This window comes from Lutra lutra, chromosome 1 (genome assembly GCF_902655055.1).
Source record: "Lutra lutra chromosome 1, mLutLut1.2, whole genome shotgun sequence".
Taxonomy (NCBI): domain Eukaryota; kingdom Metazoa; phylum Chordata; class Mammalia; order Carnivora; family Mustelidae; genus Lutra; species Lutra lutra.
In genome coordinates this window covers 79,878,177-79,894,507 of record NC_062278.1, presented here as the reverse complement: position 1 = coordinate 79,894,507, position 16,331 = coordinate 79,878,177, and the positions used below count along the sequence as shown (strand labels likewise).

The following is a 16,331-nucleotide window of genomic DNA, read 5'->3' as shown; positions in this document are numbered from 1 at the left end:
TCTTTCTGATTGTCGGCTGGGTTGAGGGGCTTCTATGGGCATCTAGGGTGTAGAGGCCAGGGATGCCACTAAACATTAAGATGCCCAGGACAGCAGCCCTCCACAAAGAAGAATTATCTAGCCTAAAATGTGAATAGTCCTGAGGTTATGAAACCCTGAGTTAGAGTCAAATTTATTACAGTAGCATTATCACGCCATCCCATAGACTTCTTCACCCTTGGCTGTTAGCAGAACCAAGCCTCAGTAAATCCTGAGTCACAATGAATCACACATTGAACACGAGGAAATGCTCTGTACTGGAGGAATGCAGGAGTGGGGTGTGGGCTGAGGAACAGGTCCGCCTCATCCCGTCCCGGTCTTCATTCCCCTCTCAGCTCCATCACGCTCTGCCTGCTTGAGCAGCGAGGGTACCAGACCGCCGGCTGAACGCTGCCCAAATGACTAAGGAAAATATTTTATCGCCCTTCCCGCTACTTATGCTTCCTTGATAACACAATAAGTGCTGATTTGTACAAAGATGCACGAAAAACAGTTTTGTTCTTTGGATTAGGTTTTTGTTTGCTGTAGTCTCTGCCATTGAAGGTAAAAGATTCTTTTTAAAAAAAGAATGCATTTGGGCTATACCTCATTTTTTGACCTCTGCTCAAGATTAGTGAGGAAGAAGAGATGGTCTGGAAATATTTTTAGGCAGTCCTAAGTACATTAAAATGAATATTCCTATGAATGAATTCATTTTTTAAAAACTTCGTTAGTTTTTAAAATAAAGCACCAGAGGCTATGCCCAAACCTAAATATGGTATCTGTTGAGTGGGCAGCTTTAACTAGTTGGATCTGTTTCAGTCTGGACTTGAAACATAGCATGAAAAAGACTTCTCTCTTTACACTAGTACACAGAAGACACATTTATATAGCCATTAGGTAATCAGTTCTTAGATTTTTTTTTTATCAGTTAATACAGATTACATTTGTAACAGAGACAACCATTTGCATGAACCATATGTGGGTGAATGGAATGAGATACAAAAAGAAAAGTAACAGATACTACGACAAAATGAAGCTAAGTAACCAAACTCAGAGGAAAGAACTCCAAACTCAAGCCTTTTTCCACTAGATGAGAAATAATGTTGAAATCAAACTTGGAAATATACTTTTGCAATTCTCTTGCCCACTTACAATGTAGAGTGCAAAACTATCTAAAATATATTTTCAAATATATTTTGTTGACATATATGTTCATATAGAATTATACTAGTACAGATCTCTATAGATGCTCTTTTCTTGAATGAGATATAATTAATTCAGTATGTTATTCTTTAAAGAGAATGTTTAAAAATATCATATTAATATGTATAATATTAAATAACATTAAAATATTCTGAATTCATGACTAAAACCAAATTTTGAAAACTTTTTATAAATGGTCAGATAGGTGTAAAATATTAAGACCTTCACTTTCACTATAAAACTATAAGTAGTAAATTTGCATCTCATAAATGGTTCTATAATCAGATTAAAAAAATAAGCAGTGAAGTACCTTCAGATGAACAATTCTGCTATCTCTGTAGTTCTCTAACTTACCACATTTTGAAAGTGTGTTAATTCAGGAGATAGTCTATATAAAACAGTCACTAGAAATCATTTTGCAAACAGCGGGACATTAATAATTACAACTCCCTTCAATTTCTGTGGTTTTACAATCGCTATTACTATTACCTCGTACAGCTTTTCACCCAACACTTCCTTCTCAGAGCTGATTGCCTTCTTCCAATAAGTACCAAAGGCATGAAAACCAGAACCTTTGTATAAAATTACTATAAGCTCAGCAAACTTAAAGCATCTGCTTAATTCTTTGGCACACTCATTTTTAGAAAAGTATCTCCTACAAAAGAGATATCTTACCCTGAATCTTCTTCACATGAAGAACCCTAAAAGACTGTATGCCAGCAGTTGCTTCCTTTTTTTAAAAGAATAAATCTAAATTGTATTTTCCTTTTTTTCCCCTCATTTAATTTTTTTTTAAAACAGTGAATACAAATCTCGTGTTTTTTCCTCCATTTCCCCCTCCTTCCTCGGACATGAAAATATGGAAGCAACTTGATCTCCTGTTTCTAAATGTTCAGTTTTAGCTAACCTCAAAAAGGAAGTGGGAAACGCACAAAATTACAGAGTTTCACGTGCAACAAAACAACTATTAGTTACTCAAGCCTCATGGGATCCATTTTTTATTTGCAATATCCACATACCTTTCAAAGTTCCAATTCTCAACAAATCTACCTACTCTATTTGCCTGCCAGACAGACCCGTAGTATTATATTATACTAGAAGGCATATGCAGCTGCATTTTTCCAAATCCTCCTTTTGTTTAATACATGCTATTTTCACAGCTTACAGTGATAAAAGGACAGTAGTTACTCCTTTGTCTGGCTTCCTCCTATTTAAGCATTAGTCCTTACACAACAGCTAATAGTATGTGCTCAACAAACGCTTACTGAATAACGAATAAATCAATTTCAGCTATGTTTACGAACTTCCACTGCAAACATATTCTTAACAATCAAGAAATAATTTCAGGACATTTTGGGATACCTGTATCCTAGAGGCATCAATAATCTTTCTCTTTTCTATGAAAAAAAGTGTGTTTGTTACATTTGCACAATTAACACAAATAAGCCAACGAAACATATTCAAACCTCTGATTAAATTTAGCCACACATAATTTTGTCAGATAATTCATTTAAAACACGTTGCTCAGTCAGTTGGACAAAAAAGCACGCAATTTCTCTTCTCTTCTAAGAAAGCATTTCTTCAAAGATTTCTGTTTAAAACAAAGGAAGACTACAGATAGCTGTACCCTCCAGTTTACAAAACAGATTAACACTCATTCTTCTAAAAGATTAAGATGCATAAGAAAACAAGATGTGTGGCAGGTTTGTGGTATGGGCTGTCCCAGAATGAATAATTGTGTAACCACAGGACACTGACCAGATTCCTGGGAAGTCCAGCTAAGAAACTGAGTGTATGTATTTACATACACACATATGACACATGCATGTGCTTACCATGACCTGAAGACTTAAATTCTCTAATTTGTTTTGTTCTGTTTTTTTTTTTTTTTCTTTTTTTTAGAATTCTTGCTGGGATATGTGGAAAGTTAAAATCCTTGCTTTTAAATCTTGAAACAAAGAGAAGACAAACACTAAGACACTCTTTTCAAAATTTTTGAGTGGAAAAAAAGTTGATTCTTATTATTTAGGCCATGATCCTATCCTTCTCATTTTAAAAGTCAACTTCTAAAGTTAACACTGGAAACCATAGCCAAACTGTTCACATAATAATATGAAGATGGTTGAACACTCTAACTACAATGTGTCCATACCAGTCCACACTCCACAGTTTAACAGTCTGATTGTAAATGGTCTATGCCCTCTTCAGCTATAAATTTCAATCAAGACTATTTTATGACTCTGTGGTAGGTAGCACTGTAAAATGTGTGACATGGGCCTGCGTCCCTAAATATCTATGTGGCTCTTGATATAGTATTTATTTGGAGTTTGGACTATTTTATTGGTTTTCAAAGTGTGGTCCCTAGAACAGCAACATCAACGTCACCTGGAAACTTGTTAGAAATAAAAATCATGAGCTCATACTGAGACATACTAAATAAGAAACTAGAAGGCCCAGCAATATCTGTTTTAACCTCCAGGTGATTCTGGTATGTAGGCAAGTTTAAAAACCTCTGGCTAGATAATCCTAAAGCCTTCTCAAACCATCAAAATCCATTATTATTAAATCAAATATATCTTCTGAAACTAGCACCACTTTCAATCAAATGCACTCTATTCCTAGTAATTGGAGTAAAATCTTCTAATAAAAAATATCACATTCTATTAGTTTTTAGACATTTGCTGCATTTTCACAAGGACATTTGTATTAGCAAGCTTTCCTAATTAAGTGGACAGTGTAACAAATATTAGAGATCATTTTAACTTACACTGGTGATCTCTAAATTAAATCTTTGTTTCCTTTAGAAGAAGGTGGCTTATTCCAGCTATTGTGAAAAGTAAATCTATACTTTTGGTGACATCTTGCCTCTGTCTCTCAAGGTTGGCTGCTATGAGCAGTGTTCTCTCACTTTCCCACCCTACCTGCGAGAAATACTGAACTTTGACTCAAGAGGTGCAATCACATGCTGGAGAAAACATTTATGAAACTACCACAACAGGCCAAAGAAATGGGGCATTTTAGTATTCCCCCCCACCTCCAAAAAAAAGGTTAACTCGTCAGGAAGCGTGAAGCCTCATACTTTTAAATAATTCTAACCCCAAGCTGATCTGGTTCTAAAATGTGATTCAGGGAAGTCTATTTCTATAGTTAACAACCCAGAAATTGTTTTATTTAAGCCAATAAATCCCAAACATGACAATGTTAGATTTCTAATGATGGTATCTTCCATTTTTCTAAGGTTCTTACTAAAGGACAAAAATAGACCTTTGAAATGACATAAAGCTTGGAGGACAGGGACCAAAAGGAAAAGCTGTTAAAAAACAGCAGGGGCCAAGTTTAAAAGTTAACTTTTGCTCTCCAAGATAAAGGTTCCTTTCCCACCCAGTTTCTGTTGGAGCAGGTGATTGCCTTATAGCAAACTCCCTTGCTTCCTTTAACACCCTCATATCAACCCAACTTTTCCATGGAAACAAATGCTCCTATCTTTTCACACCATACTCCTACAAGGGGGCTCTTCCTGGCCAAAGAAGCGGACATATTCTTTAAAACAATGCCCTCGGGGCACCTGCGTGGCTCAGTGGGTTAAGCCGCTGCCTTCAGCTCAGGTCATGATCTCAGAGTCCTGGGATTGAGTCCCACATCGGGCTCTCTGCTCAGCAGGGAGCCTGCTTCTCTCTCTCTCTCTGTCTCTCTCTCTCTCTGCCTGCCTCTCCATCTACTTGTACTGTCAAATAAAATCTTAAAAAAAAAATAAATAAATAAATAAAATAAAACAATGCCCTCAATCTCTCTCAATTTTGTCAAGAAAATAAGGGAGAAGGCTGCAAAACACAGAACTGCGACATTTCTGCTCTAGGCACACAAACAAAATTGCTTTCATTGAGAACCCAGAAAGCATTTATTTCACAGTACTCAGTAAAAACATATTAAAATCTTCTGCCCTGGCATCTCAGACCTATAAAATATTTAGTCATGCAAGTGAATAAATCCTCTGTGAAGATGATTAATGGACCCATCAGCCTAGTTCGCTTCCGATTTGGCTTTTCAAATGTTTTCAAACTCCTTTCAAGAGCACAGACAGGTCTTAAGTGAGTCTGATACTGGCAGCACTTTATGTCAAAAGGTTTCCAAAAAACAAAAACAAAACCAAAAACCAAAAAACCAAAAAAACAAAGTCGTAAGAAACAGTCACCAAATGCCTTTTTAAAAAAATCCTTCACATAGTACTTGGTATAAGTCTTCAGAATTTTCAACACTTTACATCTACTGAAAAACTAAATTTACTCAAATGCAAGACTTAATATTTGCAAAGACATAAACTTATTTCTATTAATTTCTGTATTTATCATACACATACTGCCTTTCAACTGTGTGATTCTAAACTTATGTGAGCTCAAGAATGAAAAAAAAATGGCCATAGGACCATCACAGGCCAATTCTCTATTCCTCCTCCATGCTGGAAGAGGGACAGGTCACCTGGGCTAAGGACCCATTTTAAGGCAAGATGTTAATAGCTTTAAAGATGCCTGTGGCCTGTAACTTCTTTTGGCTTCCCCAACAGAAGACTTCACCTACACTTCACACAGCTGAGGGTATCACGTACACTCTTGATGCACAGTCATATACTTTCTTTTATTTTACAGAGATTATACTAGTAAAGAGGCCCTTAACTGAAATAAAATAAGCAGCAACAGCTCACACTTGCCTCCTACTGTTAGAAGGAAAATTTCATGAGGTCAAAATGGTCCACAAATTGCAGCTTAATGGGAGTTAGGGGTTCATCTTCGTTTTTTCTTTCTAATATCTATTTCCAAACCAAAACCTCTAGTATTAAGATTCTGCAACCCATACAAATGTACTGCAGAAAACACTAGTGGGTATGACTTCAGGACTGAAAATCATCTTCAAACATGTTTTTGACTTGATATGTGATGTAATTAAACAGAACAAAGCATTGGGGGGGAAAAAAAAGAAAGAAAAAGAAAAGTTAAAAGCTCTTCCCTGCCTGGTCAGGAGATTGGCAACTTCACCAAATCTAAGGCAGTATTAGCAGTTGGTTTCTACCCTTCTCTACCCACAGTGAGGTAAACTACTCCCTGTCAGCGGAACAGATTCAATATCCTTTGTATCTTGTAGTTAAGTGATAGTGGCCATACCCCCAGGGCTTCCTAGACCTTTATGATTTTTTTTCCATATTTAAGGAGTTGGAAGTAATGTCACCCAACTTGTCACTGAGGTTTTTCTGTTGCGGGCATCAAGCACCTGCCCCCATCCACCTCAGCCATGATACTGTATTAAATCACTGAATATGAAACACAGAAACACAAACGATAGTTTTGGGTTTCTTTAAAAATGACATTTGTATTAAAAGTCTTAAAATGAAGAGACAATGATTAAACGCGTGTTTGGAATTAAAAATTACAGTTAGTTAGAATTCTCTTGGTACATCACAACAGTAAAATTTTGCTCTTTGCTTCTGGAGGAACACCCTAGAACAGATAACCAAAAATTTTTAAAAAAATAATATAAAAAGGGGAGCTAAATACCTGAACATTTGAACAAAATGAAGCAAAATAAAAAAGAAAGAAAGAAGGGGGGGGAGCCCATTGCGAGACATGGAAATTACATTTTAAAGGCTGGAAATAATCAAGAAATTCACCAAACAACAGGCCCTATTGTCCTGGCTCCTTCAGGAAGGTTACAGAAAGGAAACTAGGAAGTGGTTTGGGGAATAGCAGATTCTGGGATATGGTGGGAAGTTCACAGGTTGGCACCGGCTGAACAGCTGAGTTTTGAAGGCACTCTGCAGACACAGGGGTGCTGGGGGCCCTGAATCACATTTTTGAAGTCTTTGTACTGTATTTTAAAGAGCTAGTCATCAAAACCTGTCACTGCCAACCAAAAACAACAAAAAGCTAAACTCAAAAAAAAAAAAAAACAAACCAGAAAAAAAAAAAACAGGAAAAAACAAAAACCACACACACACACAGGCACACAATAGTACACACAAAAATGTGCAGATCTGTAACATTTTTTTTCACAGCTGATTAAAAAAAAAAAATACTACCGTTCTCCCCCAGATCCCCCTTTGATACAGTAGGTAAACAAAATAGATTTTTTTTTTCCACAAATATCAGCAGACACTTTCTGGCACCCCACACTGTATTGGCATCAGTGTTTACAGTCCCAGTTCAGATGTGCATACTTCAGATTGGATACACTGTAACAAGAATCCAACTTTGCATAGACATCCTTAAAATCACAATCAGTCACAGGGTTGCCCTTCCAAGCTGGCAGAAAAGGAACCCCATCTTAATTTCCAGCTACTCCTGGAAAACAAGGAAAAAACCAAAAGTTTTTTCCCTTCCTCCTTCTCCTTCATTTGGTTCTCCCGGACTTCCTTCCATGTATTTAAAACTTGCAACTAGAAAAGGGTTGTTGGGGGGGGAATCCCCCCCTCCCTTTCCACCTCCTCCTCGTACTCTTCCTCCCTACCCCATTTTTTTTTCCACGCTGAAACTTTCGCTTGCCGGTGTCAAGCTGCCAATACAGCGCCCTAACGGCATTTAAACGGGGAAATATGCGTCAACCAAAATCAATGAGAAACGTACATGCTTCCAAGAGCCACATTTCCACCGGGTGTCGGATGGTGAGGACGGGACACCCCTTCGGACACGGGGCGGAGGCAGGGGACGCCGGCCGCACAGGCCAGCAGGGCTCCCGGGACACCCCGGCCAATGCAAAGTCGTCTCCAATCTCAAAGCAAGAAGAGAAATCACATTTAGAGAGTCGGGTGCGTTTGGCTTTTGTGCGCGGAGCGCGGCCGGCGCGCGGCAGCCGCTGGCGCCTCAGAGGATCACGCAGGCCGAGCAGCAGCCCTCGTCGCCGTTGGGCTGCGCCGCGTAGTTCATCTGCCGCACGATCTCTGCGAACAGCTCGTCCACCGAGGCTTTGTTTTTGGCCGACGTCTCCATGAAGGGGCAGCTCCACTCCTCGGCCAGGGCCTTGCCCTCGCCGTACGAGACCTCTCGCTCGCCCTCCAGGTCCACCTTGTTACCCACCAGGATCATGGGTACACGCTCGTACCGCTTCACGCGGATGATCTGGTCCCGCATGGGCTTGATGTCCTGGAAGCTCTGCTGGTTGACGAGGCTATAGACGAGGATGAAGCCCTGGCCGTTCTTGATGTACAGGTCCCGCATGGACGCGAACTGCTCGGTGCCCGCCGTGTCCAGGATCTCCAGCACCGACGGCGACGAGTCCACTTCAATCTCCTTGCGGTAGAAGTCCTCGATGGTGGGGTCGTACTTCTCGATGAAGGAGCCCGTCACGAACTGCACTGTGAGCGCGGACTTGCCCACGCCGCCCGAGCCCAGCACCACCACTTTGTACTCTCTCATGGCTCCGTCGGCGCTCTCGCCGCGCCTGCCGCGGCCCCGTCGGGGCTGAGCGCCGGAGGAAGCCTGGGTTTGGCGGCTGGGCGACTTCTCCTCTTCCTCAGCCTTGCAGGAAAAACCTAGGAGAGAGCGGCTAGGGAGCGCAGGGCTCAGAAATCACCAAACGGGGGGCCAGGGACCAGGAGCCGGGGGCCGGGACCCTGAAGGCGGCGGCGCGTCCCTGGGGCGCGGGTCCGGGGCCCCGCAGCAGTCCGCGGCGGCAGCGGCAGGCTTGGCGGCGGACCGGGAGGACAATGCCGGCAGCCTGTGCGAGGCGACGGTTGCAGCTCTTCGGTGCGGCCGCCCGGGAGGACGAAGGGGTGGTGGCGGTGGGCTGCGGAGGTGGCTGCTAACTGCGCGCCGGACAGGGACGCGCGTGGCATGAGTCCCCTTAGAGCGTGCGCCCACCGCCACGGCCCATCGCCCTCTCTCCCGCAGCCTCCGCGGGGCGAGGGCTTCCTACTCGCCGCGCGCAGCCCGGCCCTCCCCACCCCGGCGAGCATGCCCAGTGCGCGGACGGCCGCGCCCGCCTGATCCTCCGCTCCTGGTTTTCCGGGAGACCAGGCGGGGGGGCGGGCCCGAGGGTGGGGCTAACAGTTTGAGTCTAGTGGAGCGGATTGCGAGAGGCTCCAGTCTAGGATCTGGTTGAGAAAGGTATGGGGGTGTGTAGGTGTTTGAGGGGTGCTGGAAAAGCTCAGGTGAGAGGATGAAGGTGTGGGAGGATGGGTTCGTGCATAGGGCGGTGGCTCTGCAAGCAGCGTGTGGGCGCGGAGGGCCGCTCCCGTAATGCGTTAGGTTGTGTTCTTGCCGACTCCCGTTATCAAAAGCTTGTGGACTCCACTCTCCGAGGCCCCAGCAAGTGTGCGTCGTCACCGGGTCGGAGACCCAAAGGGCATTTGAGTGCGAGAGCAGCGGGTGGAGCATCTTTGCCCACCCACGGAGCAGCTTTTTTTAAACCCTTCGCCTCGGAGACACTGCTCGGCCTTCTGCGGCCACTCTGCCTGCAGTTCAGCTCCTCGACAAAGGAAACAGAAACTCAGGGCTGAAATCCTGTCCCGACAGGGGAAGGGGTAGCCTTTCGTGACCGGCGCTCTCTGGGGCTGAGACTTGGAGGGTCCCACCCACGTCCCTACTCGGCTGGGGCGGAAACCCGGCGGTCGGATTACAACCCGATCCAAAAGTCGTGGCGGCGCCCGCAGCTAGTCAGGGCATGCTCAGTGGGCAGAACAGGTTTTCGGGCTTAGAAATAGGAAGCTTTTGCACCACACACCCACACTCCAGCTCAAATTACCTCTCCCAGACTCGGGGCTCATTGGTTCCGGGGCGCAAATCTCACACCCCTAACTGTTGTTTCATTGGCTACCGCCAAGGTTTTACCAGTTTGGGTTGCTTCATTGGCTAAAAAGTAGCCTCGGCTCATGATTGGTTATTTATAGAGATTGAGTTGAGAGGCGGAGGCACAGCTGTTCTTTCTCTGCTGCTCCCCCCACCCCCTTCCTCCCACTTCCCCAACCTAGTCGTTTTGAAGCTCAGAGTGAAAAAATAAGAGGAATTTAGGCGGAGAGCTCAGAGCTAAATATAGTTCTTTGTTGGTGTTTTCGAGAGAGTCTGACTTCGAAGTGCCCAGTCACGACTGTCCCTTAACGGGAGCAGAAAGGTCTAGTTACATTTCTTGGTCCGCAAGCAGCAGTAAATTTCCAAGTTGTTTTTGCAGGGAGGGAAGTGGGGGAACTAGGGTGTGGAGATGGGCCACTTTGAGTTCGTGTCACCCGGAGGGGTGGGGGAATGCCCAGGCTTGCCCTTATTAAACGTCTCTTCGTTTTGGGCGTGCTGTCTGCAAATTTGGCTGGGCTCGCACTCACGGGAGGTGCGAGGGAGATGTCTCGACTTGCCCTGAGTCTCCCTCCCTCCTCGCGGAGGAGAGATGTCAAGACCTGTCAGAAGACTCGGCGAAGTTTGCGTGAGCCCTAAAGTGAAGTGGGTAGGAGGGGACTGAGCTGCGTCAACCCGGGCTCCGAGTCTTGCCTTTTTTATCCGATGCTACTTCCCACTCCCCCTGCGCATCACACAGACGAACCAGGCTGTGTGCTAACGTTTGATTTCAGTTCCTTAGTCCCGCCGTGACTCACGGCCACGTTTGCGAATTAACCTTTCCCGAGCTCCTGGCTGTAGCTCAGAATCTACCGGTCGAAGTCCCCAGTCATCCGACCCCGCGGGACATGGGCGGGGTGGGGTGGTTGGTGCCCATCCCTGCCCCTGGCCCCACTATTTAGTGGAGAGAACGGTTTAACCTTGACTATCAGAGAGCCTGGATATAACTAGGCTTATATAATTCTCCAGAAAAGCCTCTCAGAGGCGCATTCACCTAATGCAGCTGAAGAGAACTCCCGCAACATTTACTTACCCAGCATTTAATGCCTGCCAAGCGTTTTACATGTTTCATGTACTCCACATAATACTTATTACATGTATTTTAAAGATAAAGAAACTGAGGTCCTGGGATGTTGGTTAACTTTCTTGCCATTTCACAGTCAGTGAGTGGCCAACGTAGGATCCCAGCCCAGGTGTTTCGCTGCAGAACCTGGTTTGTGACTACTAAACCATACTACCTTCTCACAAGGTATTTTCCTCTTTCTTAGGTTTGGTCTTCAGGTAGTGTGATCAGACTGTTTCTTAAACCCAAGGGACCTCTGCTCTGTGGTTCTCCTTTTGATAATGCCCCCTCCCATGCGGTCAAGGAACCTGAACCCTCTTCTAGACCATGCTCCAGGGAGTCAGAGTTCTGGAATCCTCGCCCAGAGAGTAACAGACCCTCCTCCAGGACTTGGATGGGCCTCTGAACTTAGTCTTGTGTCCAGGAATGGCTTTTTGTTGGAGTGTGGGCAGTGCTTGGACTTGGGGGCTGAGGTGCGCCCTCCCAGGCACTTTGGGCCCTACTAGGTGGGGGAAGAGGACTCAGTAGCATCAGCTTCCCCTTCACTGCCCCTTTCCAGCCTCCTACTTGGAAGAATCCCAGAATTCATGATTCTCACCTGGCCTTCCAGGTTCTTGTAAAGAGGTATTTGTCAGAGTGGGAGGACAGATCGATATTTTGTTAACAGTTCATTCTCTTGATTTATAACTTAAATACTTAGATTACTGCTATGTGGGCCTCTCTTTGTCCTCTTACTAAGAGGGGTTCTCAGTATGACATAGTAGAAAATGCTTTGTCTTTTACAGGTCTGGTGTCTAATCTCAAGAGCTGGATATCAGTTATTAACTACAGGTTCCTTGAGCTCTCCTAACTTTAGTTTCCTGGTCTATAAAATGGTGATAATAAAATTTGCCCTACCCACCTAGCTACATGAAGAACCTTTGGAGAGAATCTAGTAACCAAACCCCTCATTTTGTATCAGAGAGAACTGAGCAGAATTAGAACCCTGGTGTCCTAGCTGCACTTTACATGGTGCCAGCCTGTCCTCGGGGATAATAATTAACAGATAATGGATGGAAACATGCTTTTAAAGCTGCAGTACCCCATAAATGCATAGCAATTACTACCCTGCCCCAGGTAGCCCGACAGCCCCATCTAGAAGATTCCACCGTCAGGACTTCATGTAGTCATGTGGATGGGTATTATTGAATCTTGGTATGAGTACCAGAAAGATGCCATCTTGTGAATGCTTTCTATTAGGGATTCTTCGGTAGTGATTTTTATTACATTCAGGTAGTCTCCCACAGAAAGATTTGCACCAGGGCTTTTGGCTTCAAAATGAAGTAAGGAAATGATGCAGAAATTTTTAAGGTTGGTCACTTCCTCCTATGAAATCTGTTAGATGTCTTCGCCTCACTTATGGCATGAATCATTATCTAGCCTTTACCATAATTATTTACACATCTGTGTCTTGTCACCCAGCACTGTGTGAATGCCTTGAGGGTAGAGTCCATATCTGGCTTATCTTTGGAGCCACTCTTGTCCCTCATAACACTTAGTACAGTGCCTACATGGGAGGCCCTCCATCAGTATTTACTGATGAATATATGAATCACATTTTATTCCTTTTCCAAGTTCCATTTGTAGTAGAAGATTATATTAATCCTTGGTGAGACATAACACTTCCTGGATCCTTAGAAAAATGTATACTAATGTTTCAGTCTCCCTGAGTCATAAAAATGACTTTTAAGATCAGCAGAGTCTACCCTTATTTGGGTGAAAGCACAGAATCAGTGCAGTCTTGGAGAAAGATACCAAAGTATCCATTGGATAAACCCTTTCTCTAAAGACTTAATTTTGCACATAACATGAAAAGGCATTTCTAGAAAACAATCTAATGTAAAAGTTACCAGGTAAGGACTGCTTAACCATTGACAATGTATGTTGCATAAACGAGTGTACCATCCCTTGGCCTTTGCTCACACAGTGGGACTGCTGATCTTCTGTAACACTGAGGTTGGGTCTTCGAACAGTTAGATGGTACCTGTCCTCTATGTTTGTAGAAAGTAGAGGTTTATTTCATCATGTTTGTAGTTTTAGCTGATGCCTCCTCTGGGTAGATATTTAGCTGATGCCTCCTCTAGTGTTTTCCTGGAGCACTTTAAGGTTTCATTTTTTATGGTCCCATTTCACTTTGCTTTTCATTTGAAAGGAGGGCATCAGTAAAGACGGAGAGATTGAAATCCAAGCAATAGGATGTCCACTGAATGGAAGTTTCTGAGGAGAGGACGGAGGAGGAGTCTAAGGACTCGAGTGGGATTGCCAAAGACACATCCTTTCTCTCCAACAGTCAAGAAAAGCCAAGAGAACTGAACTGGAGCTGAGAGGGTGAGACTCTGAGAAAGTTCAAGCTACAAGCAACCTTCTCTCCGTAAACAGAAATGGCAAGACACCTGCTGAAGGTTGGGAGGGCAGGTGTGGTCTTGGGAATCAGAGTAGAAATGAAACTGTTTTTAACAGTGACTGTGTGGTTCGCAGCGTGAAGTTGCTAAGCTGCTAAATTTGGTTTCCATGAATCTGTGAAGATGCCAATTCTGTGAAGATTCCAGTTCAATTTTTTTTTTTTTTTTTTTTTGGAAGGGTCTTGATAAATCTTCCGGTCAGATTCTGTTAAAATTCCTGAGAGCTATCTTGGAACACTGAAAAAATAAAACTTTAAAAAATTCCTGAGGGCTTTGTATCAACACATACAAATAAATAATTATAAAATTAACTCTGTATCTCCTATATGCCAACCTTCGTGAAAATACACACAAACCACTGACTTATGTGATGAATAGTTTCATTACTCATGGGAAATTAAATGAACTCAATAAAACTGTCTTACCTATGTGGTCTCTTGAGTGTTTCTTTCTGTTGCACGCTAAATTAAAATAAAACCTTGAGTACTTAACCTCAGAAAATGAGTCATTTTGAGTAGTGGAATATTGGTCTAGAAAATGTTGTACTTGTGTAGGGGGTTCTCTCACAATAAGAAAAAGTTTTATTATTTTCATTAGATAAGTAGTATATGTTTACTGTAAGGAATTAATATATAAAAAAAGCAGAAAGAATAAAGTGAAAATAACAAATGACCCCCCCCAAAACTCTCTTTTTTTATAGTTTTCTATTTTGTCTTTTATTTGTATATTTATTTTATAGCTTTCTATTTTATGCCTTTTATTATAGAATTATAGAAAATGTAGAAACCAGTTCTAGTTTTCTCGTGGCTGTTTTAACTTCCAGCTTCACGTAGTCTACAGCCAAGAGATTAAAAGTCAAATAAGACAAATATCTTAAGTACTTATCAAAGAATTTTCCTCTTTTATGTAATGGGTTTTGATGGGAGTATTTGTCCCTCGTATGTTCAAGTTGCCCAGGAAGTTGTTTTCTTCACGTAGTCCACCTGAGGACAGCCTGGTTTGGGGGTAGTCTGCCTGTTTGTCCAGAAGGTGGGATGAAGCATGTTCAGGTTCATGACCTCTGGGCCGCAGAACACAGCAGCCTGTTTGCTCAATTGACCAGTGAATCAAGGGCTTCAGCTGCATTCTCCCCACTGGTTTTGTCTCTCTCCAGAAATGATCTTCCTCTCTGTGGAAAACAGTGCCCTTTGATGTGTCAGCACCATTCAGAGCCTCTCAGTGACTTCAGCATCATTAACACATTTGTGCTTTCTTTGTCACTGTGCACCCAGGCTTCCAACTCTTTTGCCCTAAGTTTCCCCTGGGGCTTATAAGAAATCTGCCCCTCACTCCTTCTGTGTGTCCTACTGTATTTGGGAACTGAATTATTCTCAAGTTCACAAATTCTTTATCAGGAAAGAGGAAAAAAAAATACTTTTGCTAACATGGTTTAAAGGCTGAAATTTTCTCTCAACCGTTCTCAGTGTTTGATTTGAATAGAATACCAGGCATAAGCAACATTTAAAATTGTATATTCATTGTAATAATGGAATGGAAATTTCTGAAAATTACATGTCTGATAAATCTACTTTCTCATAGAGCCTCATATGTAGTAACATTTCCTATCTCGAATAACACGTTTTCTATAGGGTGACCCAGGCAGTTAATATTTGGTGGCTGGAAGATAGAAATAACATTCACAGACACCACTGTATTTCCTCTGGGTGAGCTGAACAATTTTGTAAAAACAGAATGGTTTTGTTATCCTTGGGAAGCCTATGGTTCTGAGAAGATCCTTCATTAAATGTAAAATAAAATGCTGGGAAAAGGTTGGTTGGACAAGCAAGACTATCTTTGACTCTCCAAGCATTATTTCTACTCTGTAAGCAACAGGTAACCACTAGGATGTTTTGGGACTGTGCCATGTAACTTCCCAAATATGAAGCAGTCTATTTTTATTCTGTTTAATTCAGATACACTTTTATTAGTGATAAAGCTACGAGTTAAATTAGGCCAACTTCATATAACTTTTACGTTTCAAGAATTACAGCTTGAGCCTAAGGTGGTTTCATTCTAAGATGTGGGCAAGCCAGGGGAGGAAGGTCCCAGGCAGTAAATCAGGCCAGCGAAAGCATGCTGTTGTAAGAGACTGAGGTACCACTGGAGAAGAAAGGGAAGAGATTGTTGAGGCTCATAAATGCCATGCAAGGAGAGCAGGAATAATCAGAGAGAAAGAGAGATATCTGTTCAATGTAGCGCTCACCTCTCAGGTTACCCCTTGGGGCTGCCCTGTTGAGACTCCCTAATGGAAAGAAAAGCAAGTGCAATGGAGTAGCAAGGTCTTCAGACCACTGAGATGGCAACAGCGTTTGGCCCACAGCGTCTGCAACATTTGTTGCTGGGGCCTGCAGTTTTTGGCAGCTGCAGCCACTACAGAGGGTCCTGGGTGGACTTCTATAGCAGCTCATATCTCTTCAGTGGATAGCCACAGAAAAAATAGTCACTTTCAGCATTGTCATGGCAGTTGCGGCAAAGACCTCAATATAATGAGCTGACACAGGAGCAAAGGGAATGGTTCAAACCATAGAGCAGCCAGGGAGGCTGGTCAGGGAAAGGTCAGAAGAGACGCCCATAGAAGGTTCCAGCACTATTTGCAAAAAATTAGCTTCCCACACTGTTGTTAAAATCTAAGGAAAAATAATAATTATAACACACATCACTGTGGCTGGCTGTCATATCCCTCAGTTGGCCTAATGTAGGAATTTAGGTTACGTGGCAAATTGTTTAGAAATACGTTTTCTTAACAAGCCACAAAAA

The 16,331-nt window shown here is 42.9% G+C and overlaps 1 protein-coding gene and 1 long non-coding RNA gene across 2 annotated transcripts; one reads left to right on the top strand and one right to left on the bottom strand.

Annotated features, from left to right (window-relative positions):
* Window positions 1-6,558: 6,558 nt before the first annotated feature.
* Window positions 6,559-8,642, bottom strand: RAP2B (RAP2B, member of RAS oncogene family). The gene has a single exon (XM_047728420.1). It carries the CDS (start codon window positions 8,622-8,624, stop codon window positions 8,073-8,075), a length of 552 nt encoding a protein of 183 aa, XP_047584376.1. The 5' UTR covers window positions 8,625-8,642; the 3' UTR covers window positions 6,559-8,072.
* A 728-nt stretch (window positions 8,643-9,370) lies between these two features.
* Window positions 9,371-13,959, top strand: LOC125099078 (uncharacterized). Its single transcript, XR_007127025.1, has 2 exons — window positions 9,371-12,444; window positions 13,286-13,959. It is a non-coding gene; the product is annotated as an uncharacterized LOC125099078 (long non-coding RNA).
* Window positions 13,960-16,331: the final 2,372 nt, after the last annotated feature.